A 20,850-nucleotide genomic window follows, 5' to 3' on the forward strand; every position below is an offset into this window, starting at 1 on the left:
AAGATCTGATTTTTGACATTTGCATTTTATTTCAAATTAATTATAACTGTCAAATATTTTTTTCTTTTGGATCGAAATTTAATATAATATGATATAATATTTAGTTTGTCTAGTTTGTTTTGTCAGATTGCAATGATACCTTCAGATTGTACTATTCCATTTAAGAGGTTACAATTTTCTGTATGATTAACGTTTGCGTTATTTTTTATATAAATATTTGATTTTTTACATTTTCATTTAATTGAAAAAATAGTGAATGTCAATTTCATATATTCAATATGCAGTATATTTGTAAATGTCAAAATATTTCCTTTTTGGTCGAAAATTAAATATGATATTTTTTTACAATATATTGTGTTGTATCTATATTTGTTCGGCAATATAACTTGGAAAATTAATTATTTGTTTCTTATTGAGTCGTTAAACATTTTTTTTTGTGAACTGTCAAATTTTGTTTATGATTAATTTTAAATTCAATATGTCGCTTTTTTATTGTGATCTCTGATCTATAAGGTTTTGATGAAGTTTGGTATCCGAAATAATTTGGTAAGCTAATCAAATAAATATAAATTGTAAATCTATTTATATAATTATTTTCATAAATTTTGACAAATGACATTTGACGATTTTCATGTCAACATTTATTCAAATTTATAAACATTGACTTTTAATTAGATTTAAACTATAAATTGTGATTTTGAATATAGCATTTCATCTATTTGGATATAAATGTTGGATATATCTATATATGTACATGTTTTTGAATTATATTTTCTGAACTGTCAATTTTGTTTTTCAAAAATCATAAATCTTTTTTTCTCAAATTTTCCATAAATTTTGACATTTGTCATTTTAGTGTTTTGTTTTTTTTTGGCCATTTTCTGTCAAAATTTTTGAAAATATTTATTTTACAATATTGTTTTGTATCTATAATTTGTTAGGCAATGTTTTCTATAACATAACTTGGAATAATTAATTTATTTGCGTCTTATTGAAGTAACTCGTTAAACATTCTTTTTTGTGAAATGTCAAAATTTTGGTTATGATTATTTTTAAATTCAAGTGCCGCTTTTTTATTGTGATCTCTAATCTATAAGGTTTTAATGAAGTTTTGGTTTCCGAAATAATTTGGTAAGCTAATCAATTAAATCTAAATCATAAATCTATTTATATAATTATTTTCATAAATATTGACAGATGACATTTAATTTTTTTTTCATGTCAACATTTATTTAAATTTTTAAGCATTGATTTTTAATTAGATTTAAAACTATAAACAGTGATTTGAATGTAGCATTTCATCAAATTTGGATATAAATGTTGGATATTTCTATACATGTACATGTTTTTGAATTTTATTTCTTGAAATGTCAAATTTTTTTTTCAAAATTATATATCCAAAATTCCTTTAATTTTGACATTTGTCATTTTAGTGTTTTGTTTTTTTTTTGGTAATTTTCTGTCAAATTTTTAGAAATTTATAAAATTATATATTTATATTTCAAATTTACTTTTCAAAATTCCTATAACCTAAGTTGGATATATATGCACACGATGAGCCATTAAAATTTAAAATCGGTCCAGTAGTTTGGGCGTCCATCGCGAACCAACATCGTGACACGAGATTTATATATATATAGATATACTATATATATATATATATATATATATATAATTTTGTTGTTTCTTAAATTATACTGCAAAAACTAGGTGTAAGTGGCATAAAAATGTAACGATACAATTAATTTTCAAAGTCAGGTTTGAAAAAAAGAGAAAAAAATATTTGGATTTTTTTAATAGTTTGAAATTTTTTTTTCTTAATTTTTTTTCATTATTTTTTTGGCAAAACTAGGTGTAAGTGGCATAAAAATGTAACGATACAATTAATTTTCAAAGCCAGGTTTGAAAAAAATAGAAAAAAACATTTTGATTTTTTTAATAGTTTGAAATTTGGTTTTTTCTTGATTTTTTTTCATCATTTTTTCGGCAAAAACTAGGTGTAAGTAGCATAAGATTGTAACATTACAATTTTCGCTTTTTTCCGAAACTCATTTTTCCAAAATTTATAATAAAAAATCACTTTTCGAGGGACTATAATATTTTAGGGTGTTTACTAACGCCGTAAACTTTAACACTACGAATTATAATAATTTTGACAATTGATTGATGAGACACCATAACGATTTTTTTTAATTCTATCGAATAGTTTTCGAAATTTCAAAAAATATCTTTGCACATTGTAAAGTAATGTAAAATGGTTTTAAAATTTTGAAAATCGGTACAGCAGTTTCTGAGGAAACGTTGACGAAAAATCATAAATCGGCTCACACACACGGAGTTTTTCCGAATTTGGAAAATTAAACATAATTTTTATAATAAAATTTTAAATTTATTTCATATAATTTATTCTGGAAAATCTGTAGTTAACAAAAACTGCCTGAAAGTCCCAACTTTGCCCGATTTGGAATTATAGACCATTTTTGCGGTTTGGGAAAAGTTGACCGTTAAAAAAATAGAAACAGAAATAAATAATATATATATATATATATATATAATTATGCGTGAGTTTATTTCTTTAATAAAATCGGTGATTTTTATACAGGAGGTATTTCTGATGACGACACCAACAGGTTTCCTTTGTATCTATCAAAAGCATCATATCACAAACGCGTTTTTGGAACCTCAATTACTTACAAATTGTTATGAATAGAAATTAATGAGAATAACATGCATTTTTTTCTTATTCTCAATAAAAATACTCAATAAATTGTGTTTAATTAATCGACAAGCCGTTACTTTTTTACGTTAGGTAATACCTGATGAGTAAAGAATAATAATAACACATGTTTTTGGAAATTGTTTTATTAACTAGTTATTTTAAATAGAACTAGTGGTGTATGGCATTGTGCCTTAAGGCAAATTGCTGGTACTTCCCGTACCGTAATGAAATATTCGAGAAATTTTAGATTAATTTACACAAAATTGAACAAGCGCTGCCTCATAGTCACAGTCTAAACGCATTTGCAAATGATTCTGTGCGACATTTTCACTTATACTGTGCTTAGCTTGGCGGCATCTCCCATTTTTCAATAGTTTTCACAAAATTCGCTTAGACTGTGCTTAGCCTGGGTAATTTTTTAAATTTTCAATCCAAAATTACAAAAATATTTTATGGAAAATAAAAAAAGATGTAATAATTTTTTATCTTCAAAAGCAATTGTTTTGTCAATACAAATTTAGATCAAATCGGACGCTTAGTTCACTCATTTTTTGCACATTTAGCTCTGTATCTTCAAAACAGCGAGATCTGTCTTTGCCAAAAACTAATCACCTCTTCTCGCAATCATTACAAATTGAATGTTTTTTAGATCATTCAAATCGGATACTCCGTTCTCTCAAAAACTCGATTTGTATTTTCTGCACTCTTTGCTTCGTATCTCCGTAACGGCTGGACCTGCCTTTGCCAAAAATTAATGAGCACATTTCCCTATGAATAGGGATCGAATGTTTTTTGAACCATTCAATCGGTATACACACACACACACATCGATTTAGTTTCTGAGGTATGCCAAGATATTCAGAAACCTCTGAAACGTGAAGAAATGCAAAAAAATTTATTTTCGATTTTAGGCCCATTACTATAACAATCCTACGAGAAGTTAATTTAATGAACTAGTTGCAAATGGCATTTTGCGTTAAGGCTAGTTGCATGAACTACTCGATATGTTTAAATAATCGACTAAAGAAATAATGATTGAGATTTAACTAATAAAATAAAGTGTTAAATTTAAAAAAAAATGATAAATATTTTTGACACAGAAAGTTCTAAAAACTCATCTGAAGGTCTTTTTCTTAGATCATACCTCACTAATTTCGAAGTTCGAAAAAAATATCTGGAGACTCATCATTAGGTCATACACCACTAGTTGTCATACACACTGCATAAAACCTGCAAACCAAAAGAGTGGATTCATTCGTCTTTCAGGTATGTATTTAGAAAATACAAAAAATTAGATTTAAACTTATATTATAAACATAAAATCCTAGTTATCGATTAAATACCAAATCTGGTCCTGTACCTAAATGTTACATAACTATCCAAACAAGTCGAAATAAATTTCTTTTGCAAATCGAGGGCTCATTCTGCTTAGAATCGCCTTTGGACAAACATTGGAAAATTTTAAATATATTAATTTAATATATAAATATTAATATTATTTGAAAGTTGATATTAGAAATGTTTAAAACAAATTGTATTTCGTTAATTTTGTTAATCGGTTTGGTGGTTGCTGTTCGAGGACAAATGTGTAAGTAGCTAGAATAGAATATATATTAAATTAATATGTTGAAACTCTAGAGTTAACAGCTGTTAAGACGATTTACTAGATGATGGCATAAAAGCGCGTCTTATGCGAGAAAGCGTATTAAACGGTAGTAACATATTTTAAAGTGCAAGTAAAGTGGAATATTAGGCGAGAAATTGTAGTAAGTGAAATCGTTTTAAAGAGATTTTACTGCAGATATATATCAATTAATTACATAACTGGAATATTCTATTTATTCGATTATATTTTTAGGCTATATGTAAATTTTTAAGTCATCAAGTAAGTTATTATTAAGTATTAATATATATAATGGAAAAAGCCACTGCTGTTTTACGTAAATTGTGTTCAAAGGCTTGTAATTTAAGTGTAGATATTTATCTATATATCTATCTATTAGAAATATCTGTATAATAATAATAATTATCTACTAATCGTGATTTCATGTGCGTATTTAAATTTTAATATAAAATATCTTTTAAACTTTAGTTTGCAACTTTCTAGTAACATTTTTGAAGAAATTTTTGTAACTCCGTTGCAATGAGTTATTTGCAAGTAAATCTATTTAAGGATTTTATATTAAAAACTATTGGAACTAATTGTGCAATTACTTTTTGTAAGAAGTCGTTTTCATTTTCTTGAATAATAATATTAGATTTATTATATTCTTTGCAAAACGAATTAGTAAAATAGTGGTGTGTGGCATCGTGCCTTAAGGCAAATTGCTGGAACCTCTTGTACCAAGAAGGATGATTTTTAAAAACGATTAAAAATTTTTTTGACTTTACTTAATTTTTTATGATGGATCTCCTAAACCGCTGGACCTGCCTTTCCAAAAGCTTAATCAGTTCTTCATTTTGTCAATACAAGTAAAATGTTTTTTGAATTTTTAAATTCGAACGCTATGTTCTCTTAAAAAGTGAGTCACCGTTTTTGGCACTTTTTGCCCCGTATCTTCGGAACGGCAAGACCTGCCTTCGCCAAAAACTGATCAGCACGTCTTCTTATCAATACGAATCAAATGTTTTTTGAATTATTCAGATCGGTTGATTGGTGTTCCCGAAATCGTCGGCGAAAATTTGTATCCGCACGCATACACACACACATAAATCAATTTTTTGTGAGGTGTGCCAAAATGTTCAGAAACCTTTGAAACATAAAGATATGCAAAAAAATTTATTTTCTATTTGTTTGCGATTACTATAACTTGCTTTAGGGGAAGTTAAAAATTATTAATTATATTACCATAGATTATTATTATTATTATATTATCTTATTATTTCTAATATTGTTATTTTGTTATATTTGTTATCTGTTAGTCATTGTTTTTATTCCACTTTATTGTTTTTCTAGTATTATTTTTATTATTCAGGAGTTTTATTAATTTTATTTATTATTATTATTTGTTTTTATTTTATATTAAATCATCTCATCATACTACGGATATTATTTGAATGAAAATACTATCCTTTATTTTGTACTCTTTTTTATTTAAGATGTTATTGTTCATTTTTATTACTAGATTAAATTATTTAACAGTCGTAATAAATATTAACAAGTTGTAATTAAAAAAAATATTAACATAGATATCTATAAATATAATATAATTAGGAAAAAGTTTGAAATTGATTTTTATGTTTATACTATCATCCGCCTGGTATTTATTTTAATTAACTTTTTTATTTATTTACAATAATGGCATGCAAAACTTTGCAATTAGTAATTGCACTAATTGATATTTAGATAATTATTGAGATTCTTATTAAATTATCATGCACCCAAATTTATTTTTTATAGTTGGTATAGGTAATAATAAAAAAATGTGTTAAATTATTATGCCAATACTTATTTACTTTCTATCTATTTAATAATTAATAAATGTTTTAATTATGCTTATTGAATTTATATATTTATTTTTTAATTTTTAATATTTTTATTTCGGACATATGATAAATTTAATAATTAATGAATGAATTTTATTTTTTTTTTAATTTGTTTTATTTTTTTAATTTTTAGTGTCGACTAGTCCCGAATTGTTATGCACATCGAACGACCAGTGTTTCTACATCTATGGGGACAAATCGCGATGTGAAGATGGAAAATGCGTTTGCTATACGGAGGATATGAAGAATGTTACCACTTGTATATATAAAAATCAGGTAATAATATTTTTATCATATCTTATATATACAATTCTTCTGTTACGGGTGTATGATTTGATACTTCTCCTAAACGGTTATTCGGATTTTGATAATTCTTTTTAGAGTTCATCAAAGGAAATGTTTAAGATTTAATGAACAATGAAACTATTATAATATTGTACATATAAATGGCAAAAATTACAAAAAACACTTATTGTTTGACATTGAAAACATTTGAACAGAAATGTCAATTCACTTGAAATTTGAATTTAGCTGAAATTATGAGCCTAGATATTTTTAGAATGTAAAACACAAGAAAAATGTAATGTCTACATTATTATAACCAAAAGGCAGCTAACAAGTGCCAGAAATTAAAAATAAGATACAGTCAACATTAGTATATGTCTGGCAGATGAAATTATATAATTCAGTTTCCAAAACCTAAAAAAATTAAAAATGCTAGAGCATTGTACTCACAATAAGTTTAAATATTTATTATACTAATCGCTCCAATGTTATGAAGCATCATGAATTATTTTTACTGCATCATATTGTAAGGTATATATACAAATGTTGTAAAAAATAGTTGTAATATTAGTTATAGCATATGTTAAGAGTTAATGTGAGTTGATTTTTTATAAAATTACATCTTCATGAATAAATGTAATTTCATTCAAAGAATGATATGAATAAATACTAATTGCAATTTGCTGCAAACAAAAGTTTAAACAATTTTGCATAATCGTACTTTTGGAAAAAAGCAGAGTGATATATTGCTTCATATGTTACAAAAAGTTTCGACATGATTATGAACAATTATTCAATAGAAGTCTAATATTGCATTTAAAATTTATTTTATTAATAAAAATTTTATAGTACAATTTTAATCGATATATATGATTTAATCTTGTAATAAGAATTTTGAATAATTTTAATAATTTTATTCTTTAAAACCTAACAAGAACTTTCAAAAAACATGCACAAACTTTTTTATCGACAATCTTATATATAAAATTCTTCTGTAATGATGTATAGATTGACACTCCTCCTAAACGGTTATTCGGATTTTAATAAATCTTTTAAGAGTTTGTCGAGGGAACTTTTCCAGATGTGAAGAATTATAAAACTACAGTAATATTGTAGAAATAAATGGAAATAATTGCAAAAAGCAACATATCATTGCTTGCCATGAGAACTGTCATCTGCCAAAAATATTGATTCACTTGAAATTTGAATTTAGTTTAAGCGAGCCTAGACAATATTAGTATATAATATCCAATTCATAATTATAAATAAGAAAAATGTAATATCTACAATAGTAAAAATTATATAAATTAGTTTAACCCTCCGTCGGTCGGCGTGGTCTGGCCAGACTTTTTTCGACTTCAATTAGAAAAAAAAAATACTTCTAGTAATCCTATCGACTTGAAATTTCTTGAATTTTCCGACTAATGCTAATCGACATTAGCTGTCGATCAATGAAAAAATCAGGACGAAAAAATGTACAGAAGGATAATTATAAGGATTTAATTTTTTTTTATACTTCGAACGGTCGGAAAGGTCTGTCTAGACCACCCATACATTTTGTATGAAATATACGCTTTTTCGTGGTATTTTCTATTCAAACTGCGTTGTTTATATTCTTTGCTATGTGTTGTAACATGAATGTTAGTATTTTCATGACGAGAGTTTCTTGAAAACCTACCAAACTTATTGGTAATCGCAAACACTGAAAATCGGATGAGTAATGCACACATTCATTCAGGCGTCAAAAAAAATAAATACTGTTTTTCATTGATTTAAAATAGAAAAATTAACAAAAAAAAAGAGTGCGCGTAAGGATCACACGCGATTGAAGTAAAACTTTTAATATTGTATGAGTAGGCAATTAAGATAAAAATAAAAAAAACATCATATTTGAATTTTAAAAATCATCTTTTAATAATCATATAACATCAATAATAATAAGATCTCCTGAGCATCAGATCGGCACAGCTGTCCTACTGATATTAAGAGTTTGAATATGATGTGAAGCTTTCTTCCTAATTTTGTTACCTATCTTACCGGGAAATTCAAACCATAAACGTAGAAGTTCATCATTATCGCCACGTTCTATGTACACTAATTTTCCCACACAACCATTAGCTAAGCCATCACTTACATCAATATTAGTTGTTATTATGTAAAATTTATTCAGAACTAAAATTATTTCATACGGCAAAGCCCCGGTATCAATAACCGATTTTTTTGAAACTGCTGACGAATGTATGATTGTTGATCTGTCGCATGGCAACCTACATAAATATCCGTGGCAGTAGATATTATTTTGTCTTCAACGAGATTCAATATAAATTTATTATATTCCATGGCACATTTATTCTCTAAGAAAAGTCTTATTCCATGAGGACATAATACAGCAACCTCTTCTTTTGTAAAAAAAATGTGATTCAATTAATGCAAGTTCATATAGCGGGTTTAGCGCTCGACTTACGCATGACATGACGTGAGTGGATACTCGCGACATCAGCGCTTACGGCGTCGTAGTGTTCAACTACACGTTGGCATTTTCGTTGCATTTGTACGGATTTACACCCGTGTCGCGCCTAAAAATTTTTACACCCATATCGCGCCTAAAGAAGTTTTACTTCAAAAGCAACGTTTTTTTATATTTCTTGTTTTTTTTATATAATCGTTAATACATAAGACACCAAAAACTCATTTATCCCATATAAATGCATGTAAAATGAATGGTTGGCCCAGCCAGACCTTTCCGACCGTTCGAAGGTGAAAAAATATCCGACCGACGGAGGGTTAATAAGTAACACAATACGTCCAAAATTGCATATACATTATTTTTTTAAACTTAAGCATGTTGTATTTTGCTTATAATATTTTCACTTATTGAAAGAATGATTAAGAGTTTTGTGGTCTTAGATTGAACAGTGCCATATAAATTAAGTTTTACAAATTAACTAAAGTATTAATGTTTATTAAATTATTATATAGAAAAATGTAATTTAGAAATTTTAATTGCCAAAAGTGATAGGGTACGCAATTATATTAATTATATACTTATTAATAATATATAAATTATTGGAGCTATTATATTGGTTGGAAATAACGAATGTGATATTGTTCTTTTATCGTAGATACAATATTTATTCTTTCTGAATTTCTTGTACTGATCCAAAAACTGCATTTTCCAATAAGTATATAGCTTATGCTTAGGCCATTAATGGAAGGACATTAAATAGAATATTAAAAAGTATAGGATAGGATATTAAAAAATTTGGAACTTAAATTGTAGACGTGGATACAGGACAACGTCTGTCGGGTCATCTAGTATATTGTAATATTGATCAAAAACTTAAAATTATTACTATTATTATTATCATTAAACTCATTACTAATAAATTCCTAATTATTTACTATAATTTACTTATTATTAACTTCCCGTAGGGCAAGTTATAGTAATCGCAAAAAAATAGAAAATGAAAATTTTTGCATTTCTCAACGTTTCAAAGGTTTCTGAATATTTTGGCATACCTTAGAAAAAATGGATGTATGTGTGTGTGTGTGTGTGTGTTTGTGCGTGTGCGTGTGTGTATGTATGTGCGGATACAAATTTTCGTCGACGATTTCGGGAACACCGATCTACCGATTTGAATAATTCAAAAAACATTCGATTCGTATTGATAAGGAGACGTGCTGATTAGTTTTTGGCGAAGGCAGGTCTAGCCGTTCCGAAGATACGGGGCAAAAAGTGGCGAAACGGTAACTCAGTTTTTAAGAGAACGGAGCGTCCGATTTCAATAATTCAAAAAACATTTCACTTGTATTGACAAGGTGAAGAACCGATCAAATTTTTATAAAGGCAGGTCTAGCGGTTTCGGAGATCTAATGAAAAAAGTAAAAAAAAATGCCATTTGGCGGTCAAAAATGATCATTAGACATATGCACATCAAATTATCAGATATTTTTTTAGAGATTTTAACGATAAGTATAATTTTGGTTTACATTCCTATGGGTTCCGTACCAATGTTTACGCGTTAGACGTCGACGCGGCGCTTACGCGGTTTGATATTTCGTCTTTATGCAGTTAAAGCAGTACGATTGCTTTGAAAAAAAGTTTAGATCTTTCAAAATATGTGAAAATAAAAAAAACATTTTTTTTCAAAAAAAAAGTAATTTTTTGTCTAATTGTTTGTCAAAAATCTAATTTTTTCAAAGTAAATTTTTTTTCAAAAATGTCAATCGTTTTTAAAAAAATAATAATTTTTGGTACGGGAAGTTCCAGCAATTTGCCTTAAGGCACGATGCCTTAATTGCCTTAAGACAGAATTCCACTTACAGCTAGTTTTTTTATTATTTACTATTTCTTTTATCTTCAGGGTCACAAAGTAACAGTGTGGGATTCACGTGCGAAACAACCCAAAACTGCAAACCCCTGAATTCCATCTGCGACCCTGCAACCAAAAAGTGCCTCTGTCCTCCGGAGTTCGGCGTCGAATCTGCCGACCGAAAAAAGTGCCTAAAACCTCTGAATTCGACCGAAGAAACTTGCGAAGACATCAAACAATGTCTTGGCGTGATGGACGACACTGTTTGCAAAAATGGAAGCTGCGTTTGTGGAGATAAATTTAATTTTTACAACGGATCCTGTATCGCGAAATCGAAGATAAATTTGGGTTGTTTCAACGAAGGCAACTGTAAGCATATCTTGTACTCCGAATGTGTGGATCGGTTGTGCAGATGTCACGATGGATATTTGGCCAAATTGGACGGATCGGTCAGTAGAAATAGATAAAACAGAGAGAAACTATTATAAAATAAATGTTTATTTATTTTGTTTAGGTATGTTTGCCGATTGCTGATAAACTCGGCGACATCTGCACGGAGCACTCGCAGTGCGAATTCAATATGGGAAAGGGCTCTCAGTGCGAGGACAAATTGTGCGACTGCAAAGAGGACTTTGTCGCCAACGAGAATAAGACCTATTGCGATGTCATTCCATGTGAGTGAAATTAATCATATAAAAAACTAGTTGGTATTGGTATTTAGCCTTGAGGCAACTAATATCTTTCGAACAGTTTTTGATTTTTTCAAATCGATTCGGTAGTATGAGCTTAAATGTGGATGAAAAGTTTAACACTTATTTTAAAATTTTTAATTTAAAATTATAAAGAACCGGCTTGGCAGATTGTCGCACAAAACTGACAAACAATAGTCCTTATTGAGATACATCAAATGGCTTTTAAATTTCTGAAATCGGTTCAGACGTTTTTGATAAAATGTCGATGAAAGGGTCTAATTTTGACAAATGCCAAAAAACGATACCAATTTTTGCAAACTTTGACGAATTTTTAAAGTTAAACTAATTGTCGTAGGGCCGTAATATTTTAGTATGACCTAGAAGACGGTATCTACCGTCAAAAAAAAATTGTCGAAAAAAATTTAATACTTGGCCGATCTGTACCAAAAACTAATTAGCACGATTCCCAACCAATATCTTTCGAACGGTTTTGTATAACACGGTAGATACGTTCCAAAAAAGTAGCATGTTATGCAAATCCGTGTTATACGCGACAAAGAACTAGTACAAAATAAGGGGTTACTTTCCAAGAATTCAAAAAACATACAGCTACATATCATGATTTTATAATGAATATAATTGTTATGTTTATTAATTTTTTGAGAAGTAATATACATTACATCAATTATGATTTTTTTCGTCAGAACTAACAAGCAAGTGCAAGCATAATTAACATGCAATGTTATCTTTATTAACATTGTGTTCTCATTTTATTCAAAGGATCTTTGTTGAAGACTAATTGACTAATTGTTCGGATAGGCCTAAAATTCTTTTATATACATAGAACGTACGCGCTTGAATAATAAGTATTAAATTAGTTATCTTTTACATTAGTTTCATCACATTTCTTGAGCTATTGTACTGCTCAATTCTCAAACCGTGTTAGAGCGAACCCTCGTTTCAAAAGTACCGTGTTGTAAGGGTATGGTATCAATTCTTAAACCGTGTTATAGAAGTACGGTGTTATGCGGGGGTTCCCTATATTGAGTGAGAGAGACAATATACTATTGAGTGAAAGAGCAAAATGTATTGGGCGAATGAGACAAATACATTACTGAGCAAAAGAGACAAATACATTACTGAGCAAAAGAGACAAATATATTATTGAGCAAAAGTGATCGAGTATATTTTTAAGTTACTATTTTTTTTTTCATTTATAAACGTAACTTATAATTATTATTTCAGATATTTTATGGAGATTTTGATACTAAGTATAAATTTTGTTTACATTCCTATGTGTTCCGTACCAATGTTTATCCGTTAGACGGCTTACGCGCTTCGATAATTCGTCTCTATGCAGCTAAAGCAGAGCTAAAGTTCAAAATATCTCAAGTATAAAAATCAAATTTTCCAAAAAAGTCAATTTTCAAAAATTTTAAATTATACTAAAATTTAATTTTTTCAAAGTTTTTTTTTTTAATTTAATTTTTGGTGGGGAAGTTCCAGCAATTTGCCGTAAGGCACGATGCTGTGCATTCGCTTTAATTTCATATAGGTACATCATCAAAAATATATAAGTATTACTTTTAACAATTTATTACATAAAATTTCATATTGCTTTATATTAAATTCTTAAAAAATGTTTATTTTAAACATTTTGTTTGATGTGTCAATAAAAAAATAGTGAAGATAATTAACATAATAAATTACAATTATAATTTTCTTTTTCTACGTATATCATATCATATAGTTGAATTAATTTGTATCCATTACTTCGTAATTTTTTTCGTAAATTGTTTATATATTTTTAAATCTTCCTTTTTTTCTCTATATTTATTAAACCACTTATTTTTATCTCTTTTACTCTCTATATAAATATCTCTTCATCTATATCTATCTCTTTCTCTATATCGATCTCTATCAATTTTCTTCCTCTTTAACTCCGACGTTTTGCTGAATCCTGTTTTATTCCTATAAAATCTTCCAGTGTAAATAAATGTAATTCAGTCTATCAATTACAAGTTCATACATTTATTTTATTAATTTTTTAAATTATTTTTTCAGATGTTGGAAAAGAATGTCTAAACGATGACCATTGCAACGTTCCACCAATGACTCGAGCACCAGAAACAATGGACTGTCACTCTGGAATGTGCAGATGCAAACCAGATCATTATCAGAAGGATTTAAAATGTTTCAGTAAATATCATAAATATTTCAATTATAATAATTGATAATTATTAATTAATAATTATTATTATTAATAATTATTTATTAATTGATATACAAATTGTTTGATGTCTGGTTTCTATTTTGCAGAAAATGGTGCTATCAAGAGTTCCCATAATTTACATCTGTTTGTCGGAGCAATTTTATACCATGTAGTTACTTGGTAACTGATAGTTGAATGAAGATATATTTGGGTAAAAAATAAATGTTTAGTTTAATATCACAGTAATATATTTTAATGAGAGTTCAAGTTCTTGTTTTTCAAACCATTAGCATTTGATGCTCAATAAGCAAGTTTTATTTACTTTATAATTAAAGACCCGGAGCTATGGCGCCGGGTCAATACACCACATGTTCTTGTTCTTACAAAACGTTTATTAAATATCATAAATATATTTTTTTTTACTTAATTTATTTTGATGTCACTAAAGTTTGTTTGGTAACATTTCGGATAATTCAGCTTGTGTTTTCTGATCAACATCGATCAGTTTCACTTTTAAGTCTGTTCCATTTCTAAAATTCAAATATTGTTTATTCATACAATTTATCAGAAATAAATACTTACAAAAATGTAAGTAAATTAGTTATGTACAATAATTCGAGTCATATTGTAATAAATTTAAAATAAATTTATAAGTGCCAAAGATTAATAAATATTTAATGTTAGTAAAAAAAAATCATGTGTTATATAATATTATATATTTACTTATTATAATGCACCTGTAAATGTTGCACATTGTCCAAAGATGTTGTACATTATCTAAATATACATTTATTTATATATGTAAGTTGTAAAAAAAAATATTGTATATTATAATATATTTAAAAATGTTGCACGTTATCTGGAGCTAACTCAGATTGTTTGAAAATATTTTTATTTACATAAAAATAATGTTAATTCCCAAAAAATTATATAGATTGTTAAAAGATATGAGTAATTTAAAACATTTGTTGATATTTTATAATAACCATGTAATTTATTTTGTAATTCATATTACACATATTTCACTCGATATTATATTCTTAGTTTAAAAATATTAATTTATTATATGTGTATCGCATACAATTTGGCTAGATATTGACTATTTATATATTATTTGGTATTGATGTATTAAATAGTCAATTATATGTAAAATAATCAGTTACAAATTTAGAAAATTTACTATTTTTAGAAAATATTAACTTTTAATTTAATTACTTTAAATTTAAAAAATCTCTGAATGTGAAATTTGTTACTTGAAGTTTGTGCAATATAAATATCAATATTAAAATTAAATAATTTATATTAAATTTCAAAAATGTTAATGTTATAAGCTAATTTTCTGTACATACGTAATAATCTTAGTTTAATTTATTTTACCATGTTTAAGTAACTTTTTATTTTACTTTGAATGTGAAATTTGACACTTGAATAATCAAGCAATATAAATGTCAAATTAAAATTAAATAATTTGTATTAAATTGCAAAAATGTTAATGTTATGAGCTAATTTTCTGTACATGTGTAATAATTTTAGTTTAATTTATATCACCATGTTTAAGTAACTATTTATTTATCTGCTTAATTTTGAATTTATAAAGCTGTTGAATGTGAAATTTGATACTTGAAGTTTGTGCAATATAAATATCAATATTAAAATTAAATAATTTATATTAAATTGCACAAATGTTAATGTTATAAGCTAATTTTCTGTACATTTGTAATAATCTTAGTTTAATTTGTATAAGTAACTTTTTATTTAACTCCTTGATTTTAAATTGAAAAAACCGTTGAATGTTAATTGTGACAGGTGAACACACTTGAAGTTTGCGCGATATAAATGTCAAATTAAAATTAAATAATTTATATTAAATTTCAAAAATGTTAATGTTATAAACTAATTTTCTGTATATTTGTCGTTATCTTAGTTTAATTTATTTCACCACGTTTTAAATATACTCAATATTATATTTACTTTGATAATTTTTAGGTTGACATTTATGTCACCCAAACGTCATCTTTGTTTTTCTTACCTGGCAAATGTCTTCAGCATAAATTTATTTATTTATATTTATTTAATTTAAAATGACTTTAACAATTTGTAGGAGTTTTTCAAATTTTAGAAATTGTGTTATACCTATAGTAAATAATAATAGGCATACTAATAGTTATTGTACAGTGCAATTTTCGAATAGGAATGAAGAAAACAAATGTTTTGTTATACAAGATGTAATTAATAAATGGAAGAATGAATTTGAGGTGTCGGATATTTCGGAACCTAAGCAATCTATTGAATATATATTGGCACATGTGCTGGCACACAAAACAGTAAGAGGAAAATGACACATGTAACATATTTTAACATTAAATTTATATTTTTCTCTTAGATTTCTGATGTGAATAAAAGTTGTCACCGGCACGTTTCAACAGCCCAACTAAAGTTAATCGATAAGTTATGCCAATGCCGAATGGCACACATGCCCGTGCAATACATTATAGGAGAATGGGACTTCAAAGACTTAACACTAAAAGTGGTACCACCTGTATTTATACCACGACCAGAGACTGAACAATTAGTTGATCTAGTTTTACAACATTTCATAAACAAGTCCTCAATGTCTTTGAAAATACTTGAAATTGGCTGTGGTTCTGGGGCTATTATCTTAGCATTGTTGAAACAACTACCAAAGGTAAAAAAATAGTATGTACATTTTAAATATATAATCACATTGTTTATGATATTTTTTAGCTTAAGGCTACAGCAGTGGATCAGAGTCTCCACGCTTGTCGAACAACGTTAGATAATGCTTTGGCTTTGGGATTATCAGAGCGTTTGCGTTTATTGCAAGCGAAACTGTCTGATGATAATTTGTTGACTCAGGTGCTGGAAGGGCCTTATGATTGTGTCGTGAGCAACCCTCCTTATGTACCTACAGGGGATTTAGTTAAATTGCAACCGGAAATCAAATTGTATACAAATAAATTTACTACTTATATATATATTCATATATATATAAATATCTCTTTGCTTTTTTTTAGATATGAAGATTTAAGAGCACTAGATGGTGGCCCCGATGGACTGACTGTTATAAAACCAATATTAAAACTATGCTCACAGAAATTAATTATAAATGGAAGTGTCTTCTTAGAAGTCGATACAACACATCCAGAATTATTAGCAAAATGGTTGCAAGAGGAAAACGATAAGCATAAATTTAATTTAAGACTTAAGGATGTATAAAGATTTTGCTGGTAAAAATAGATTTGTTAGAATCGAAAGAATTAGTTGAATGGGTATGGATTTAGGTTTAAATTTATACTTGACATGGTAAATGAATTTATTTATAATGTAAGAAGTTGTTAATTGACTTTCTTATATATATATATATATATATATATATATATTACTTGATTTTTATACCTTTATTTGTATTAATGAATTACTTTGTGAAAGATGATTAATAATTTTGTAAATTCAGATAAATGAAATAGATTAAATTAAGAATGTTTATACACATGAAATATTTACTAAAATATTATTTATTAAATATTTCTGATTAATTTTCTATAAAAGAAGTACTTTAAAATTGTTTGGCATCGTTATTGATAAAGTTTGAATTTGTACAAAAAGGGCTACAATTATTTTAAAACCCTAAAACTATTTAAAGAAACTCTATAGGAACTGTTAGAAATTACAATCAAAACTCGATATTATTTTAAGCTCTTTTGAAGTACATACATTTTGTATCTTGTCTGAAAATCTTTAAATATTTTATTAAAACAAATACAACTTAAACCAAACTTGAGTCATGTACATCATTCTTTAATAATAGTAAAATCTGCATCAAGTCGGTATTCTTTTAAGTTATAATTGAATATTAAAATTAAATCCTAATGAGACACTTTGTGCAATCCTTTTTTTATATTGGCCATAACTTTAAAACTATTTGATTTGCATGAAAGATGTATTTGGAAGTTTGTACAAAATTAAATAATCTAGAAGTTTTATTAATAACAAAAAGTTCTAAAGCAACTTGGTATACTCTAAAATCATTGTTGAATATTAAAATGTAACAATGATGTAATTAAATGCAATACTTTTATATATCAGTTATACCTTCAAAACCCTTCGAATTATACGAATTATGTATTTGGAAAGTTTGTACAAAATTATTCAATTTAAAATTTTTATTAACACCAAATTTTTAGAGCAACTCGGTATATCCTGATATACTTGAATTGATATTGAATAATGAAGTGCAATTTTATGATATACAACTCTTAAAAGCCATTTGATTTATATTAATGATGTATATAAAAAAATTATAACATTGTAATACTCTACAGTAACTTGATGTATCCAAAATTTATTTTAAGCCATTAAATAATAATAATATTTCTACAAAGGTTTATGTCTAAAAGTAATTCAAAGAAATGATAAAAGAAACTGCAAAACTTATCACAATTAGGCAAAAACTAATTTGTGAATAATTTAAATTAACAAATTCAATGTAAAATATTGAGTTTTTTCCAAATTCAAATTTTCGCTCGTAATTACCTCGTTTATGGCAATACTCGAGGGGATTCCCCGAAGATATTAATAGTGTGGCAACACTACTCCTCTATGAAAAATGACATATGGTTCAATATTGTTCAATGGCTGCCGTTGAGTATTTTACACGATTGCTTTTATGTTATTTACACTTGTTTAAATACACACAAAGCGTTGTTTTACTTAAAAATAAACTCTTGAAGTCTTTAGTGATAAATTGAATAGTTTTTAGACAGTGGCCGAGTTTTTTGTGTGAAGAAATTGTGTTTTAACTGTTAGTAGGACGAACGGTGAGTTGTAGAAATAAATTATATAAGTGTTTGTTGGTTGTGTTTATACTATTTTTGTTGTTATTTTATATATAAAAATAATATTAAAATACGTTTATGTTATGATATGTCTTTAGTTTCATGATGCAAGATGATAAATCTATATTTTGAGCTATTACATAAATAAATATTACATGAATTTTGTGTGTTAGTAATCGTCAGCCATTTTGTCTTGTTTATATATTTTTGAGTTTTAAAAATATTTGCAAATTGTGATATTTCACAAAATTTTTATTTGTACTTGCCGAGATTATCGAATTACCATCATGTTTAATATTAGTTGCTCACAATAAAAATTTTGATAATATATTTGTCACAATTATTTATTTATTTATTTATTTAAATATAAAGCCCACACATTACTCCAAGAGGACTCAAAAATACAGTTATTTTACATAATGAATAACAATTAAAATATATACAAAATTACAATATATAGTTATTAACATAAAATGCTTAACATAAAATTACATATAATGCAGAATGTAACAATATTATTTATAAACAGAATAAGATAAAATAATGAGATATTTGAAAAGAAAATAAAAAGGTTAACTTGTGCAGATGGAGATTATTTGATTAGGTGAAGTGTTGTGAATATCTATTTCATTATTAATTAAGTTAAAGTTAGAGGACATAAGTAAAATAGGCGAATTTAAGAGAGAATTAGATTTAGGAGTAGGATAATTAAAAATAATTGTGAACGCGTAGAAAGCCTTGGAACATTAAAGGATATTTGATAAGAATAAGAGGACAGTCTATAGAATTATTGCAAAGTTTAAATAAAAACATAATTGTACAGATAAATCGACGTGAGGCAAAGGAAGGAATACCAAATTCTTTTAGTAAAGTGTTGTGGTCAAAGCCACGCTCAGGGTGAATTTTATATATTTTATAATAGAGATATTTCAGAAATTTTTGCTGAACCTTCTTTATCGCATCAGAGTTGTTGGTTTGATGAGGATACCAAATAATCGAACCATATTCTAATTTTGAACGTACAATAGAATAGTACATGCAAAGAAGTGCATTGGTAGAACTGAATTGTTTACAATTTCTCAGTATCAAACCTAAAGATTTGTGTGCTCTATTGCAAATATCAGTTATATGATCCGTGAAAAACAAACCAGAATCAAATAGAACTCCTAAATCTGAAATTTTATTACATCTATCAATGCTGGTGTTAGAAATTTTATAATCAAAAGTATTGGAACGCGCTTATGTGAAAAACTGAGAATCTTAATTATGAAACTATTGTAATACTTCTATAAAACAGCCTAGCCTAACATGACAAATGTTTATTTAGATTTGCATTCATACTTCAACCAGCACACACACTTACCCATACTTACCTATTTTATGTAGTATGTCGTAATGATTTTATTCTAATAATTTATTAAATTTTCTTATTATCTCTTTCAGTTTTGATATGAGTTCTCCACTCGCTGTTTTTGGCACTGTAGCTGCCGTAGGTTTGGGAGTGGTAATGCTGCTTGTGGATATGGCTATAAAATATAACAGAAATTCGAAGCGTCGTAACCGTGAGCACCGTCAGCAAAGGCCTTCCAGTCCAGTGCAGAGTGAAAGGGTTGCTAGGACACCGGAGGACGATAACTCAAGGTAATTATAATAATGGTTAAAGATTGTAGAGTTTGCAATATTTGAATTGAGTCATTTTGAACAAAGTATTTTGTAAAAATTACATATTAATTTTAGAATTGTTCCTCTTAACCGTGAGTACCATCAGGAAAGGCCTTCCAGTCCAGTACGGATTGAAAGAGTTTGCTGAGACACTGGAGGACGATAACTCGAGGTATTATAATATAATGGTTAGAGATTGTAGGTTTTATTATATTTGAATTGAGTCATTTTGAAGAAAGTGTTTTGTAAAAATTACATATTAATTTTATTGTTCCTCTTAACCGTGAGTACCATCAGGAAAGGCCTTCCAGTCCAGTACGGTTGAAAGAGTTGCTGAACACACTGGAGGACGATAACTCGAGGTAATTTAATATATGGTTAGAGATTGTAGAGTTTGTATATTTGAATTGAGTCATTTTGAAGAAAGTGTTTTGTAAAATTACATATTAATTTTAGAATTGTTCCTCTTAACCGTGAGTACCGTCAGCAAGCCTTCCAGTCCAGTGCAGATGAAAGAGTTGCTGATACACTGGAGGACGATAACTCGAGGTAATTATAATAATGGCTAGAGATTGTAGAGTTTGTTATATTTGAATGAGTCATTTTGAAGAAAGTGTTTTGTAAA

The 20,850-nt window shown here is 27.3% G+C and overlaps 2 protein-coding genes across 2 annotated transcripts; both read left to right on the top strand.

Annotated features, from left to right (window-relative positions):
- Positions 1 to 10,871: 10,871 nt before the first annotated feature.
- LOC113387905 (signal peptide, CUB and EGF-like domain-containing protein 3) lies at positions 10,872 to 14,250 on the top strand. Its single transcript, XM_026625291.1, has 4 exons — positions 10,872 to 11,252; positions 11,318 to 11,477; positions 13,560 to 13,694; positions 13,815 to 14,250. Exons 1-4 carry the CDS (start codon positions 11,055 to 11,057, stop codon positions 13,889 to 13,891), a joined length of 570 nt encoding a protein of 189 aa, XP_026481076.1. The 5' UTR covers positions 10,872 to 11,054; the 3' UTR covers positions 13,892 to 14,250.
- Positions 14,251 to 15,802: 1,552 nt separating this feature from the next.
- On the top strand, positions 15,803 to 16,944 carry LOC113388509 (hemK methyltransferase family member 1-like). Its single transcript, XM_026625884.1, has 4 exons — positions 15,803 to 16,031; positions 16,091 to 16,393; positions 16,453 to 16,673; positions 16,743 to 16,944. Exons 2-4 carry the CDS (start codon positions 16,172 to 16,174, stop codon positions 16,942 to 16,944), a joined length of 645 nt encoding a protein of 214 aa, XP_026481669.1. The 5' UTR covers positions 15,803 to 16,031; positions 16,091 to 16,171.
- The last annotated feature ends 3,906 nt before the right edge of the window (positions 16,945 to 20,850 follow it).

The sequence above is a fragment of the Ctenocephalides felis genome, unplaced genomic scaffold, assembly GCF_003426905.1.
Source record: "Ctenocephalides felis isolate EL2017-DRISC unplaced genomic scaffold, ASM342690v1 CF-g0.4_SCAFFOLD_03572, whole genome shotgun sequence".
NCBI lineage: Eukaryota > Metazoa > Arthropoda > Insecta > Siphonaptera > Pulicidae > Ctenocephalides > Ctenocephalides felis.

What these genes read in the sequence shown, in the direction of transcription:
- LOC113387905 (XM_026625291.1), top strand. Translation starts at nt 11,055, where the DNA reads ATGGACGACACTGTTTGCAAAAATGGAAGCTGCGTTTGTGGAGATAAA. An exon ending in CTATTGCGATGTCATTCCAT is followed by an intron (nt 11,478 to 13,559) that starts GTGAGTGAAATT and finishes TTATTTTTTCAG; the next exon opens with ATGTTGGAAAAGAATGTCTA. An exon ending in GAAGGATTTAAAATGTTTCA is followed by an intron (nt 13,695 to 13,814) that starts GTAAATATCATA and finishes TCTATTTTGCAG; the next exon opens with AAAATGGTGCTATCAAGAGT.
- LOC113388509 (XM_026625884.1), top strand. Translation starts at nt 16,172, where the DNA reads ATGGCACACATGCCCGTGCAATACATTATAGGAGAATGGGACTTCAAA. An exon ending in TGTTGAAACAACTACCAAAG is followed by an intron (nt 16,394 to 16,452) that starts GTAAAAAAATAG and finishes GATATTTTTTAG; the next exon opens with CTTAAGGCTACAGCAGTGGA. An exon ending in TTGCAACCGGAAATCAAATT is followed by an intron (nt 16,674 to 16,742) that starts GTATACAAATAA and finishes GCTTTTTTTTAG; the next exon opens with ATATGAAGATTTAAGAGCAC.